The sequence below is a fragment of the Euprymna scolopes genome, chromosome 10 (assembly GCF_053919585.1).
Source record: "Euprymna scolopes isolate OS-2025 chromosome 10, ASM5391958v1, whole genome shotgun sequence".
In the NCBI taxonomy this organism is placed as follows: Eukaryota; Metazoa; Mollusca; class Cephalopoda; order Sepiida; family Sepiolidae; genus Euprymna; species Euprymna scolopes.
This window is the reverse complement of record NC_136491.1, coordinates 61955286-61971133: the sequence shown is the minus strand read 5'-3', so window position 1 is coordinate 61971133 and position 15848 is coordinate 61955286. Positions and strand designations below refer to the sequence as shown.

Genomic DNA, 15848 nt, shown 5'->3' with positions numbered 1-15848 from the left:
CAATATTATCATTGAATTAAGTATTGTTTATTTAATATTTTCACACACAAAAAAAATTATTATTATTCCTACCTTTTTTTAACCTTACATTTTTAACGTAATCTTTACATGTAAGATTCTAATATTTCCATTGCATGCAAAAATGTATAATTACCAACGTAAAATAATGTTCATATAATCTTGAAAAATAAAGTAAAAAAAAAAATAAATTGAAAAACAGGAACATAGAAAAATAATTTAATTAAAAAAATGGCAAAAATTATACGAACGTTCCATGTCGGTAAGTACGGATGCACAGAGTTGAAAAAAAAAACAAAAAAAAAAAAACAGTCTGCTTTGCCCACCCTCCTCCTCTTTTCAACTACATGCCTGTTTGTGTTTATCAACTTTAAATTTAACGTAAACATTATGATAAATTTTAACATAAGTCTGTATTTTTTTAGTGTGCAATTTTTTCAATTATAAATTGTTTGCTTAACCAACTGTAATTCTGTTAAATAATGGTGCTAACTTTTTTTTTTCAAAGAATAAATTGTCAGTAGTATAATTAATGAATTAATTAACTTTTATGCATTTTTAAATGAAGGAAGGTGGGTCTTCGACTCAAAAAAAAAAAAAAAAAAAAAAAAAAAAAAGTCGCTCGGTATGCCGGAATAATGTTAAATAAAGACATAAATTATGTCTAACTTGTCCTTCCATACATATTTGAATTTTTGCCGCCAGAGTTTTTTTTGATGCGATGAACATGTCTCGTTCCTACCAGTGATACATTTTTGGATAATTATTATTTTTTTTTGCAAAAGTTAAGTACATTTATTGTATTAATTCATTATCTTAAGACTTTAACTTAATACTTAACTTGGAAATAATTCCGGAAAAATGTAAACGCGATTTTTGTCAATGAATTTTTACGTGAAATCTAGGGTTTTTCAAATTTGAGATAAAATTATTCCATGTATTTTTTTATTTCACACACTTTTTTCTTTGAAAAATTAACTTTAAACTATAATATAATAATAAAAAAGTACTCGAAAATTAAAAAAATTATTATGATTAACCGGCGTTAAAAACCATACCCCCCTACCGAAGCAGCCATTAATTGTCCGTACCTATAAAGTTTACAGATTTTTGTTGTGCACGTCTCGGCACACAAGAATTCTCATGTTTATATGCGGTTGTGACTATTTCTATCGATTTGTGCATAGAAAGTTTTTCTCCAATTCTTTTCAAATTTTAGGACAAAAGAAATGAATATTTTCGCTATTAAATAGCGTTCGAACACAGTTTCTATCTTTATTTATCTTTGTACTACAAAGCGTCAATTTTGAGATATTCTAACTTTTGACGACTGAAAAGATGTACATGTGTTCAAATTCTGTAGCAAAAACAATTCTTTCTGTTATTAGCTAAAACAACTAAAAATGTTGTCGACAGGCACAACTTCCACTTTGAGCATTTATGTGACACACCTTGACCACTTATTTGCAAAAAGTGATCTCCCGCTAGTGAACATGCTATGCTGATAGGCTCCGTCGTTAATAGTTGGATTTAAATAGTGATTTCTTCGAATATACAAATAACAACAAAAATATTAAAATACTATTTTAAAGTAAATTTTATTGTGAATCTAGTTATAAAAGTTATTTTGATAGAGGTAGGAGAAATGTACTTATTACTGATTTAAAGACTATGAGTGTCTAGCAGTAGCAGAAACCGATCTTAAGAATGCATGAAAAAAATTGAATAATTCAACCTCCTATCTTTACAAGCTTATAACTACTTGAAAAATGTAATTCAAACCCTAATTTTTTTTTCAATTAAAGGAGCAAAGACCAATTTAAAAAAAAAAAACAGGTTTAATAGCAAATTATGCAATATTTGTTTTTTTTAAATCGGTTTCCTTTAAAAAAGATTTGAAGAAAATCAACGAAATTTTACTTACTTCAGTTATAAAAAATCAATATAAATTCCAAAAAATCACTTACCTATAAAAAATACTATTGAATGTTTAGTTCCATTCTTCATTGTTCAGAATTTATCCATATTTATATTTTAAATTCCATTTATTTTTTTAAATAAAATTTTTTTTTTAAATGACCATTTGAAAAAAAGCATGATTACGCAAGCTTTGCTCAACACACACCTCCAAACACCCAGGCAACGCCGGGCACCCAGGTTAGTCTAATATATAAAAGGCAAAATGGGCATGAGTGTTTGTACATGTCCACGAAAGGCCTTTTGTGTTGGGCTTCTCACGTCGATTTGATTCCGGAAGAAGTTTTATACTTCACAGATCGTAATATCTCAGATTCACAAATGGACATCATCTCTATCTTTTTTTTTTGATTGAGTTAAACAAAATTCCCACCGTGCTGCCATGTTGGCTGTTTGTCTTTTTCGTATAAAGCAAAACTATTAGAACGCAACCACCTGGCATTCAGGCTAAGATCACAGTGTAGTCCATGGTAAAGATGTCAGCAACCCAAGGAACTTCCCAAATGCACTCATGTTAACATTCCTCAGGGCAGATCGGGACAACAGAACCAAGGCACCATGGAATATGGTTGAGGAGGCTAAGCAAGCGTTTGGGCTCAAGATCTTACTTAAAATAACTTTCCCTCTTGACGTAGGACGAGCGACACGAAATGGACAACTGAAATTCAAACTCCTCTCAGGTAGCCTTGGACAGGCATCTGCATCCTAACCCCCAAGGACTTCAGTTCCGTGTGTGACACTACCTAAGATAAGTGACCATGTCTTTAAACTTGGCTACTTTCAATGCGAGGGGCATAAGAAGCAAAGCCGTGTGTGCTGAGAAATCTGGTGTCCTTCAAGGTAGATATTGCCGCTATTCAGGAGACCCAATTTGTTTCAGACGAAGATTGTCAGATGCTGGTAAGCTACTTTGATGTTTACTCATCATATGGCAATACCTATATAGTTGTGGAATTTCCTTGTTAGTAAATCGCACCCTGTCAGTGTCAGTGAATGCTGTTCATGCAGATGAGGATATCAATGTTGCTATTAAGAACAGGATTATTTATGCACCCACTTCAGAGAGGGTTTTTTTGGGGGGCTTTCTTGAGGATCCGGAGAGGTTAGTTTTAATGGGTAATTGGAATGCGATCCTTGATCCCAAGCTAGATAAGGTTGGGTGGAGTAGCGGGTCAGTGTGGTGTGACAGTAGTCTGCCTCACCTGATGGCTTCGTGTGACCTTGTCGACAGATTTTTGTCTGGATCACCCGGGGTGGGAGATGTGGACATGGCATGGTAGTGTGCCTTCCCATCCAAGTACTTACTTGGATCAGATGTTAGTCAGAAGAGGCGATGTAGACTTTCTATCTTGCCCCACATTCCACTGTTTAGGACACTCGAACCATAAATTGGTTATGGCCCGTTTGAACTTAAGCGCTAGGTCTAAGCTAGCCAGATACTGGAAGTTTAACAGCTCCTTGTTGGAGTTGGAAGACTACCGATTGAAGGTTACAGAACAAATTCAGCGTGCACTAGAGGGGGATGGTTACAGGGAGTAAGTGGTGGGTTAGTCTTAAGACCAAAATTAGATGCTTCTTTGTCCAGTACAGTCAACACCTTGTGCTAGATAAGGCTAAAGCAAAGAAGCGTATAGAGGGTAGGCTGACCTGGGCAGTGGAGGGGGAGATCCCTAGAGATAGAGATAGCTAAAGAAGACCTTAAGCGCTTGACTAGCAAGTGGTATAAAGGTCAGATAGTTAGGACTAGGTTAATGAAAGTCTCTAACGAAGCTGTGAACATTGACGCTGTTGAGGGTAAGGCTGCTCTAAGTCGCGGTTTGGACAGGTACATTCGGAAAAGAAATAATTTGGAAGGACACGCTCTAGTATTGGCGCGGGAAATCTGCAAGGGGTTTTGGGAGCATCTATCGGAGCACTTCACCCAACTACCCACACCCTACAGGGTCGATGAGTTTGGCAGCTATTTGGCCGACTCGCTCCACTTCACAGCGGCTCGTGTGGCTAGTTGTAACGGTCAGATCATGGAACATGAGATCATCATTACTGCAGGTCAGATACAAGTCCCCGGGGCTTGATGATCTTCCCTACGAATTCTATTTAAGGCTGCCCCCCATGTTGGTCTCTATTCTAAAGGATATGGTTTGTTCGGGTTCCATCCCTGGGCAGGTGACCAAGGGAGTGATCACATTGCTGAGGAAAGGTAAACGGCATGGTGGGGAGAAGAATCTAGATGATTTTAGGCCCTTGACTCTGCTAAACACAGTTAAATATTTTGGCAAAAGTTCTTGCGAATTGCTTGCAGGTTGTCATCATTGACGTGATTTAACTGGACCAAAGCTATGCTGTGAAGGGGAGGTCGATTCAAGAAAATCATTTGATCCGCACGATCATATAGAATATGATACCGAAGCTGCACTGATCAGTTTAGAGCAATCCAAAGCTTTCGACAGGGTCAACCATCGGTTCCTGGAATCTGTTTTAGAGGCTGCCGGTTATCATCTGGACTTCTGCAAGTGGGTCTTTGTTCTGTACCACAGGCCGACGGTAGTGGTGCAGATCAACGGTATGCTGTCAGAGTCATTCACCATCTCTCGGTCGGTGTATCAGGGCTGTCCGCTGTTGCCTCTGTTGTATGTCCTGGCGTTGGGACCCCTTCTTCGCAAATTAAGAGACAAGGCGGCTACATCAGTCCTGCGCAGGATAGCTAAACCTGGAGGAACAAGAGTCAGGGTTTTCATGTTCGCCGATGACGTCACTGTGTTCGTGTCTAGCCACACTGACATCGAGATGGTGACGGAGGTGCTCTCTCGATACGAAGAAGTCACAGGCGCCGTCTTCTACCGCAGCAAGTTTGTCTGTCTGCAGTTGGGTGCCTGGAGCGATGATTCTATGCTTATGGCCATTTTCAGCTGGATCGGTGGCCCGGTCTGTGTTCTGTGTCTGGTTTGGACTGGGTCTTCAGCTGGAGAAAAACTGGTCGGAAGTAGAGGCAAAGATCAAATCATCGGTCAATACTTGGGTTCGAAAGAAATTGTCCTTGAAGGGTCAGGCGGAGGCGCGTGCCACATACATCTTCCCGCTCATCCTTTACCGCATGTCTGTACTTCCCTCCCTGCGAAACGCCTAACCAGCTTACAGGAGCACCTTGCCTCACTTCTATGGGATGAGGGTAAGCACTATGAGTACAGACCTCTCTGAGAACAAAGTTTGAGCGAGGGAGGCCTGGAACTGCCTAATCTCATGTGTAACAGACATGCTGAGAGGTTGGCGTTTCTGAGTTGTTTGCTAGAGAAGGACGTTTCATGGGTCCCTGCGGTTGGGAGATCATTTCCCAACCTCACACCTGACCCTTTGGTAGAAGGTTGTTGTAGACCGAAAGGGAAACAAAAGTTCTTTGCCGAATGCCGAGCCGTACTTAGAGCTTTGCCAGGGACCAGGGTCCTTGAAAAGTCTAGGAAGAGGCTTTATCGGGAACTAGTAGTGGGCACCGCTACGGATCCTCTTAGGAAGCCGATGGGATGGTCTGTGGAGGAGTTCACTCTCAGTGGAGTTGGGTGCCAGAACGGGATTTTCTAACTAACTCGGAATTTTCCCTTACTTGGCGACTGGTCCAGAATGCACTGCCCCTCTTTGACAAACTCAACATCTACCAAGAAGATATGCTGATCTGGTGTCTGCGCTGTGACAAATGCAGAGTCGAATCAGTCGAGCATACCTTTTATAGTTGCAGCCAACTCCAGAGTCTATTGGCGTATGTCTATGAGGTGAAGGCTTGCATTGATGCCGAGCGCCTGCTTGAACTCAACTTACTTTGTGGACAACATGGATCCGCCGCTGGTCAGGGAGAAAAGAATGGTTTTTCTGGTGATCCTAGCAATAGCACGAATGGTCATTTGGGTCACGCGCCACACGCGGGTCTACGAGGGGATATTGGAATCTGATCGTTTATTATAAACACTTACTTAAAGCAAAGATCAGATGCAATTGGAAGAGGTTGCCTCGAGTGGACTTTGACAAGAGGTGGGTGCATGACACTAGGTTATGCATCCGTTGAGGAGCCAAGTTTGAATTCGTGTTCCGTCCATAAAGCATGGCACACGTGGTCCTGGGTCCTTCGGAACCCATTCTGCTAGACCAATTTTAGACAATTAAAAAGACTGATGGTACAAATGAGATCCCGACCCTATTTTGTTTTTTGATATTAGAGAACCTCCGAGTTTACCCATCCCAAAGCACCAATTTTTATTTTTACTCCTCCCCCACTCTGTGGTCACTTTTCCCTCCTCCCTTCACATTATTTTTTCTCCCCAAGTCCTATAGAAACTATCCCATGCCCAATTATAGATCTTCCTGCTTGTTTTTGGTTCCTCGGAAAACAGTTGCATATCTATTACCTAGACAAGCATAGGGAGGGTCCATACTAACACACTCTTTTATGTTATTTTTTCATATGAACTTTTTTTTCTAGCTTTGCCTCATTCCCATCCACAAACTTTTGGTCTTTGTACATATTTTAGAAAATTTAAAGACTAGTTTTTGATGAATTGAACTCTTTTATTCTCACACAAACATACAAAAAAAATTTTTTTTAAATATACACACCAAAAGTTTTACAAATCTTTTACAAATCTATATATTTTACAAGAATAAAAAAGCATTGGAAATGCAAAAGGATATAGGGATGGTATGCCAAAAAGTATACAAACAAGATAGCTATGAATGGCTAGGCACATGGAAATAGAATTGCATCCAAAGTATAGCCCTATAGCTTTTCTCCAATCTTCATTCCGTGCCATCATTACGGTTGTAAAAAGCTATTGGATGCAATTCTATTTCCATGTGCCTAGCCATTCATAGCTATCTTGTTTGTATACTTTTTGGCATACCATCCCTATATCCTTTTGCATTTCCAATGCTTTTTTATTCTTGTTAATTAGTATTTTTACTTACAGTCTTATTTTTAAACTTACATTCATGATAGTATTGTCTTTTTTAGGAGGCGGCTCATTGCCGCCTCCATTAGTAGCAGGTCGCTTCCTGCTGGGTTTTAGGTCTTTGGGTTTTGGGCCTTAGGAGTTGCCTCTTGGTCCTCCATCAGTTCTATATTACATAGAGAGTGCTACCGCCTCTCTGATAAAACAGTTAGAGTATTATAAAGTTCTAAAATGTTCATACCTTCACTATTAAATTTTTCTTGATTCATTCTTTGGCGTTTTGGCAAAGATTTGGCAGTTTTTGATATTTATATTTATAATAGTTTGTGCATGAGGCAGCTTTTTTCCCCTTGGGATCCCTGTTATACCGTGCTTGTGAGGCAGCCTTCTTTTTTTCTGGTTCTTTGTTATAAAGAGCACGTGAGGCAGCCTTCTTTTTTTCTGGTTCTTTGTTATAAAGAGCACGTGAGGCAGCTTTTTTCTCCTCAGAATCCCTGTTATACCGTGCTTTTGAGTCAGCACGTGAGGCAGCCTTCTTTTTTTCTGGTTCTTTGTTATAAAGAGCACGTGAGGCAGTTTTTTTCCCCTCGGATCCCTGTTATACCGTGCTTTTGAGTCAGCACGTGAGGCAGCCTTCTTTGCCTCAGGATTTGCATGATACTTAATTTTTATTATTTCAGCATTTTTCTGATAGTATTCTTTTTACTCAGATAATACCTTGACTTTGTTTTTTTCATAGTCTATATTTCTCTGAGCTTTTTTACTACGTGCTGACTTTGGCATTTTTTATTAAATGTAAACATATAACACTTATGTGTATCTTACTATAATATCACTTATCTTATAGCAAGACAACTCTCGTAGAATTGAGATACTGCCCCGTCACCAATAGTTAAAGTGTGGAACGGTATATACACCAATAGTGTAGTTGTTATCTTTATATGAAGTCCTAATCAGTGACAGTGTGAGGTTACTTGGTTAATTTATTGTAGTTTATTTTAGAAAACTTACTTGTTTTTATTAGTAGATTGTGTATAGTAGCCACAATATCTAGTTATTTTTGTGGCTAGGGCTTGGATTTTGATTCTTTTTGGTCAGCTTCCAGTGAGTTCTTAGAAGATGACTTTCTTGCAGTTTCTTTTGCGGTTAATTTAACTTATTTCCTTTGGCGTTTGGTGAGTTCTTAGAAGAACTGGTCTGATCTACTTTTCTTAGCGAGCGAAGAGATTCAGCTGCATTTAACAATGGTTGCTATAGTGTATTTTTGCGCATGCGTGAGAATTTCAAGTTTCCTCCTTATTTTTCAATAGTTTGACAGTAGTCATGTGTCTTTCTGCCAAGAGCGACAGACGTCAGTGTTAGCCATGATCGTCTAGAGGTTAGGACCCCACGTTGTAGCCGTGCTAACCTAGGTTCGAATCCTGGTCACAGCATTGACATTTTGTACATATTTTACAGTCCAAAATCTGAAGAATTATTTGTTTTTATAACATTGTTTTTTGACGTCGTACTTGCTGATAGCTTACTCTTATAACAATTTTGATCAACTGAGATAAAGATTTTGTGGTTTCATTAACGCTGGTGGGTTACTGTTTAAAGAAAAAACCTTAACGTTCACCTCAAATATTCAGCGTCCAAGAAATATAGGCCACTGGCAAACTGGAACGTCTGTGAGCATCCGGTGTATTATTTGGAGCTGTCCCTTTTGAAAGAAGTTCCGTGTTCGAAGTGGTCTGTCTACATTGGGTATATAGTGTTTAAAACTTGTTATTACACATAATCTTATTTAATTATGGAGTTAGCTAAAAAGCGATGGGTCACTGCACTTCTCCGTGTAAAGAGCAGTCGATTGATGCTTGAACTGTTGTCAGAGACCGTTCGTACACCGAGATACATCGTCTCAAAAGAAAGAAGAAAGCAGAAGAAGAAAGAACAATTGGCCATTTTTGTACCCTTTTTTTTTGCTCTCTTTTGACATTTTAACCGACGTTCTGACACTCGCTGGATTCGTAAGACGCTTCTCTGTAAGAATATGTGCTTTTTGAAACTTATAAGTTGATTTTAGTTGAGATTTTGATAGTTTTGTTTTGTAGGCATATATAGGCGTGTACGGGCCATACCTATATACAGAGTGCTACCGCCTCTCTGATAAAAACGCTGGGAAAATTAATGAATGAGTGAATGAGGTATCGTGGTAAATGTTGCCAATCAAGAGTAATTTAAAATTTACAAATTACTTTAGTCACAAAGACTCTGCATCCTCCCCTTCCCCAACTTCTTAGAGGGCCTTGTGCCTGAATTTGTATGATTTTATCTTTTCAATCCACATTGTAAATTTAAACTTCACGCAATAAATTATATAACTAAGATCATGCAATAAATTATATAACTAAGATCATGCAATAAATTATATAACTAAGATCATGCAATAAATTATATAACTAAGATCATGCAATAAATTATATAACTAAGATCATGCAATAAATTATATAACTAAGATCATGCAATAAATTATATAACTAAGATCACGCAATAAATTATATAACTAAGATCACGCAATGAATTATATAACTAAGATCACGCAATGAATTATATAACTAAGATCACGCAATAAATTATATAACTAAGATCATGCAATAAATTATATAACTAAGATCATGCAATAAATTATATAACTAAGATCATGCAATAAATTATATAACTAAGATCATGCAATAAATTATATAACTAAGATCTGTTCTGACGCTTCAAAGTAATTGGTCAATGTAGGGGAAACCCTTCATACCGAGACAATTACTATTTATTTGGACACTGCCAGAGTGCCCCTTTTCTGGGGGAGCTAGTCCCCCCCCCCCCACATTAAAAAAAATGACCTCGTGACTAATTTGCTTTTGTGGGGAAGCAAATAAATAAACTGCCTAGCCTTCTGGATGTCTGTACGAACACACACACACACACACGTGTGCTCATTTCATAAAAAATGATAGCATATTTTTCATTGCTTTCTAACTTACCTACAACTTTTACATTTAAAGTCACTTAGAATAGAGAGTTGTCTGGTTTACAAACAATACTTCAAGATGGCTGATTGGAATAATATCACTTTGATATAGATACACGTAACAACAAACAGTTTGTTGCTATAACGTGTATATATATATATATATATATATATATATATATAAATAAATAAATAGAGAATTTACGTACAAAAATAATTTTTGTAAACATTGTGAAACAAAACTAAATTCTTGTTTCCTCTTAACTTTGGTTCCCAAATTCCCATCTGATGCAGATTGCTGAAGACAACATATCAAAACATAGCTGAATGCATGTAAAGCTGTTTTATTCCTATTTTACTGGTACTTCCCAAACCTGTACACCTTCCTTTTGACTTTTGAGTTATCTGCATATGATCACTTTAAAATACACTAAGAATACTGTTGTTTAATTTTTACTTTAATAACATTTAAGAGTTTAACAATAAGGGCATGCATAATTGTAATTATTGTAATAAATGCTGATTGTTTAAAATTTGAAAGCATAAGGCAAATTTCTTTAGCAATGGTAATATGTTTAATAGTGTTGACTTACCTTCATATTTCCTAGCCATTCTTTATAGCGAGAATTAGCATTCAACTTATCTGCATGCTGGGTCGCTTCCCTTTCAAACACATCAGTAAAACCAATACCACAGTTTAACATATCTAATCTTTCATTAATAAACTGAAAAAAATTTTTACAAAAAGCAAATTCATATTTTTTTTCATAAATTTGCTATTTATATGCATGGACAATATTAAATTATGACAAAAATGTACAAAATACATATCAAATAGAAAATTAAGGATCGTCATGTACTTGTGACACTGAACATTTGAAAGCAATTGTTGAATGTAACCAGAGAAATAGTTTCTATCTGGTTGGTTCGTTATTTAATGGCATCAATACTTATTATTTTGGTATAAAGATTTATGCTTCAAATTCTTAATATTTTCACATATTTATTCATGCTGGACAGATATATTTTGTATGTAAAACATTTGTAGGCATATATTTTGCTATTTGTAATTGATAAATTCTATTTAACCCTAAGATGGAACCATAATAGTTACTTTAGACTCCATGAAGCTCTCAAATTTAAACCTCATCACTTGTATAATGAGAAAGCTTTTGAGTTCAATAATCAATATTTATGAAATTGATGATTATGCTCTGAAAAACATACTTCCTCAGCTTCTTTACCTGCTTTTGAATTGAAAATATCTGGTTATGAAATTATAGATATCTTAAAGGGATTTTACTTCATAAAAGTGCAGAAAAACCTAATAAAAAAGATTTATGTGTCAATAAAAATACTGGTCTTTACAGAAAGGACATCTGGTCTAACTTTACTTTATTATAAAAATATAGTGTAATTATAAATAAAAAATATTTGGGAGTTGAAAGCTTTAATTTTCTAGGACAGAAAATTACAATGGAAGGAATTGGAAGTTTTGAAAAAGCAGTTACATTTGAGATCGTTTATAATTTTTTTTGTTTTTTGCCACATTCAGTTGCATTAATGCCACTTTTAACAAATTTACTTTAAAAATCAACCATGAATCAAACAATTCTTTTTTGAACTGAGATTTATGAAAGAAAAAAAAGAATCTTAAAAATATTACAATGTTAGCTCACTCTTAAAATGTGTGTAATGATTGACACTGTAATCAGTTCAATGTTATAACAATTAAACTTACTGTTTTGTTAACAACAACAAAAAACATTGAAATAAAACGATTTCACATACGTTTTCACATCTTAAAATACTAGCTATACATATGAACATTAATATGGACCTTAAAAACATTTTAAAATACAAGGAAAGTGATGAAATACTTGTAAAGCTATTAAGAGGAAGACACAATATGGAGTGAGTTTTCAATTGGATTACTTTGTTCATACACCGATTTTCAATTCTTTACATAAATTTTCACACCCAGGCATTTGAGCCACACAAAACATCAGAGTTTATATGGTTAAGAATAAATGAAAATATATGAATGTCAGCTTGAAATTGTGTTAACTGCCATCGAGAAATCAATTGCCATGTTAAAGCTTTTCTTAACATGTTTGCAAGACCAGACATTTTCACACATACACAAACTTACTAGGACTTTTGCCACCATCTGAATATTTATTGAATCATATTGATAGATTCACAGTGGTCTAAAGAAACTTGAGGAAAAACTTCATTAAATGTTAGATGTCTTGCTAGAGCTTTTACCATTACACACAGCAGAGTTTTAATCCTCACTTGCTAGAAACTTGACAAATCTACGAACAACTAGTTACCACAATCAAATGGAATTAGAGAAGGCTTCCCACTATCAACCAAAAACAAACAAATTCCTATAGTTTTGCTAAAGACAAGGACAACCATTAAAGTGAAAAGATTATGCTGTAAAAGAATTAGTATAAGATGCTACTTAAAATTATTGCGATAGTTGGCAAAATGACTAGAAAGTGACTTTCACAAAATGATTTGGAAAATACATGGCAAATGGCTCTCCAATGAAAAATATAGTTGTATGTTTTGGTAGGTGAATATGAGGATCGAACCCGAACCCTTGAGGGAAAGTTGGAAATTAAAGTGTGACAAAAAAAAAAAACCCAAAAAAACGTGTGACGTTAACTATTGGGCCACCGCAACATACAACGGAGACACGTTGGAATTTATTTATTTAACTATTAAAAACAGGTGTCCGGAATAAAAGTTAACTCTGCTGCTTCCATTTGACCTAATTAAGAAGGTCAAATAGAAGTCACGCTATTAACTTTTGTTGCGAGACAGCGTTTGGGTTTGTTTACCCAAATTTGATTGTTTTTTTCTCCAACAGATGTTGGGGAGGGGGAAACCAGCTTCCAATTGTCCAGGTTGAATAGCAATTGTCTGATATACAACATTGATCAAAGCTGATTGCTTCTGGACGTTTCCCGGTGCGATACTGAGAACTTGTTAACTTTGAATTAGTTTCGCTTTTTATACGAAAAAGCCTAATCAACACACAAGAAACCAAAATAGCAATAGTTTTGTAAAAGTCGATGTAAATAAATCTATATGCTACATGCGTTCTCAAATCCTAGATATTATTATCTACGGCTTATATAAATTCTAAGCGATTGTTACCCCCCCCCCCGGGACCATGTGCAAAAAAAGCCTTTGCGAGACATACACAAAATGGTCACACACATTTTGCCTTTTATATATATAGACTAGCAGGGGTACCTGGCGATGCCCGGGTGTGTTGAGGTGTGTGTGGTTTTGGGTAAATCAAACCAAACTAAAATAAAAAAAAAAGTTTTGGTAGGTGAGTATGAGGATCGAACCCGAACCCTTGAGGGAAAGTTGGAAATTAAAGTGTGACAAAAAAAAAAAAAACTGTGCGACGTTAACTATTGGGCCACTGCGACATACAACGGAGACATGTTTGAATTTATTTATTTAACTATTAAAAACAGGTGTCCGGAATAAAAGTTAACTCTGCTGCTTCCATTTGACCTAATTAAGGAGGTCAAATAGAAGTCACGCTATTAACTTTTGCTGCGAGGGAGCGTTTGGGTTTGTTTACCCAAATTTGACTTTTTTTCCCCAACAGATGTTGGGGAGGAGGAAACCAGCTCCCAATTGTCCAGATTGAATAGCAATTGTCGGATATACAACATTGATCAAAGCTGATTGCTTCTGGGCGTTTCCCGGCGCGATGCCGAGAACAGCTTGTTAGCTTTGAATTAGTTTCGCTTTTTATACGAAAAGTCGAATCAACACGTGAGAAACCAAAATAGCAATAATTTTGTAAAAATCGACGTAAATAAATCTATACGCTACATGCGTTCTCAAATCCTAGATATTATTATATGGAAAAATGCGCGCATGAAAAGTAATATTCTTAAGATTTTATTAAACCTGGAAAAGTAAAGGACAAGAAATTCAACCTGGAAAAGTAAAGAACAAGATATTCTAGTAAAATAAAAAATAAGAATTTTTTAGACTTAAAATATTGCAGCTAAAAATAAAATTTGAATATTGATAAATATTTTATTTATTATTTGCATATGTTGTTGTTTATTGAGTTAGAAAGGGTGTCAGTCGCTGGATTGAACTTATTTCCCCCCTATTATTTGCATATATTTATGTAGTGAAAATTGTTTGAATAAAATTAGTTAGTTAGTTAGTAGATGGAATTAATAATCTTATAATTTACATAAAAATTAATAATTTTATTATATCATAATTAGGATCATTTAATTCATTTTTAAGACTGTTTTTGTTGCCACACCTTTGTCGAAAATTGCCGATTTCGGGGTGAAAAAAATGAATGTTTTTGGCCAATTTTTCGATATTTTTCAAGCGAAGGATGGAGCTTCAATATGATACAGAGTTTGTGAATTTTTGTTGTGTCTGCCGAAAGTTTTTAGCAGACACAAAAACATACACACACATACATACATACATACATTTTCGCTTTTATATATATATATATATATATATAATTTTTTGTCAAGTTTTCAGTGTGTTTATAAGTACTTGCCTAAAAAAAGGAAGAATCACATATTTGGGGGAGGCAATAGAGGGCGATTTAACAAGTGTTCATCTACAAGAATACCAAAGAAATCATGCAATATACTCATTTTTAAGCAGTCCTGGTATCAGCTTTCAGTGTTTTGTCTATAAAATGCATTAGAATTCCTTTTTCTTTTTAATGCCTACATGGAATTTTTATGGTATTGTGTGTTTACTGCAGATTACTTGGAAACCATTAATTTCTGAAGATTTTCAGTGCCATATTCAAATTCCTTGTACAAAAGTACACTTATTTGGAAAATTTAATTGCTTTATCACATGTTTTAACAAAGATATAGCATTTTTACTTAAAAAGTAGTTTAGAAAATGTGACAAAATGCGTATGGTCTTAAAGAGGGAAAAATATCAAATGTGCAGGGCATAAAAATAGTCATAGCTTCCTTATTTCTGGTCAAATTTTAAAAGATTCTTTCTTAAATCATCAAGCACTTTCTGTGTATGATATTATCGAAATATATTAAAAATTTTCAATTTTTTTCATGTGTATTGCTAATTAAACAATAATAACCTCACGTCAGAGTTTTAAAAAATATTATTAACCATCACTCCCCATTTGAAATTAGACTTGCTTAACTGCAAAAAAAAATTAAAAAAATACATATTTGTTATCCAATATCATTCTAGTTTTTCTTAATTTTTAAATCTATGTTGGTTTAAGTTTGAAAACATTTTCAACTGTTATGTTACAGAAAAAACTTGACATTTAAAAAGTTTTTATCACTTCTGTATTTTATTTATATTATTTTGAAAATTATAAAAATTAAATAATAAGTCGCAATATTAGGTTCAAAGTTACAGGAGTAGATAGAGGTCGTCATTCATTCAGAGTCAACAATGGCAGTGCTTGCTAATTGATAATTGACAAAGAAAGATCATTTGCAAGAAAAAGAAAAATGTCAACATCTCTCATTATGTACCGTACTTTGGGGTAATTGCACCAATTAGCTAAACATGCTCTTTTGGTAACCACGCATATAAAGAGCACTTTTTTTTTTTAGTTGGCGCAATTACCCTCCCGGATTTGGCGCAATTACCCCAAAGTACAGTACATTTTTTTCTTAATAATTAATATTTGTTCTGATGCATACTTCATGAAATATTTGCAATTCCAAGAGATCTTCAAGAAATGGTCGCATACTACTTGGCCGAGTCAGCAAAAAGGCATCTCTTTGGAAGCTAATTTTCTCATTGGGTTGGAACCTCAAGGCATCACGGTATCCTCCTATAAAAAATAAAAATAAAAGATGAACAAATTAGGGTAAACCTAAACAGAAGATATAAATGCAAACTGT

The 15848-nt window shown here is 35.3% G+C and overlaps 1 protein-coding gene across 10 annotated transcripts in view; it reads right to left on the bottom strand.

The window, feature by feature from the left end:
* The window catches only part of LOC145286010 (DENN domain-containing protein 1A-like), a 798566-nt gene that overhangs the window by 270398 nt on the left and 512320 nt on the right, over positions 1–15848 (bottom strand). For 9 of the 10 annotated variants that reach the window (XM_080134611.1, XM_080134619.1, XM_080134620.1 and 6 more), the window contains 2 exons: positions 15645–15778; positions 10524–10655 (listed from right to left, as the gene is read on the bottom strand). In XM_080134611.1, the coding sequence (XP_079990737.1) occupies positions 10524–10655; positions 15645–15778 (266 nt within the window). The remainder of the gene's footprint in view (positions 1–10523; positions 10656–15644; positions 15779–15848) is intronic. The other variant, XM_080134616.1, reaches the window with a different exon arrangement.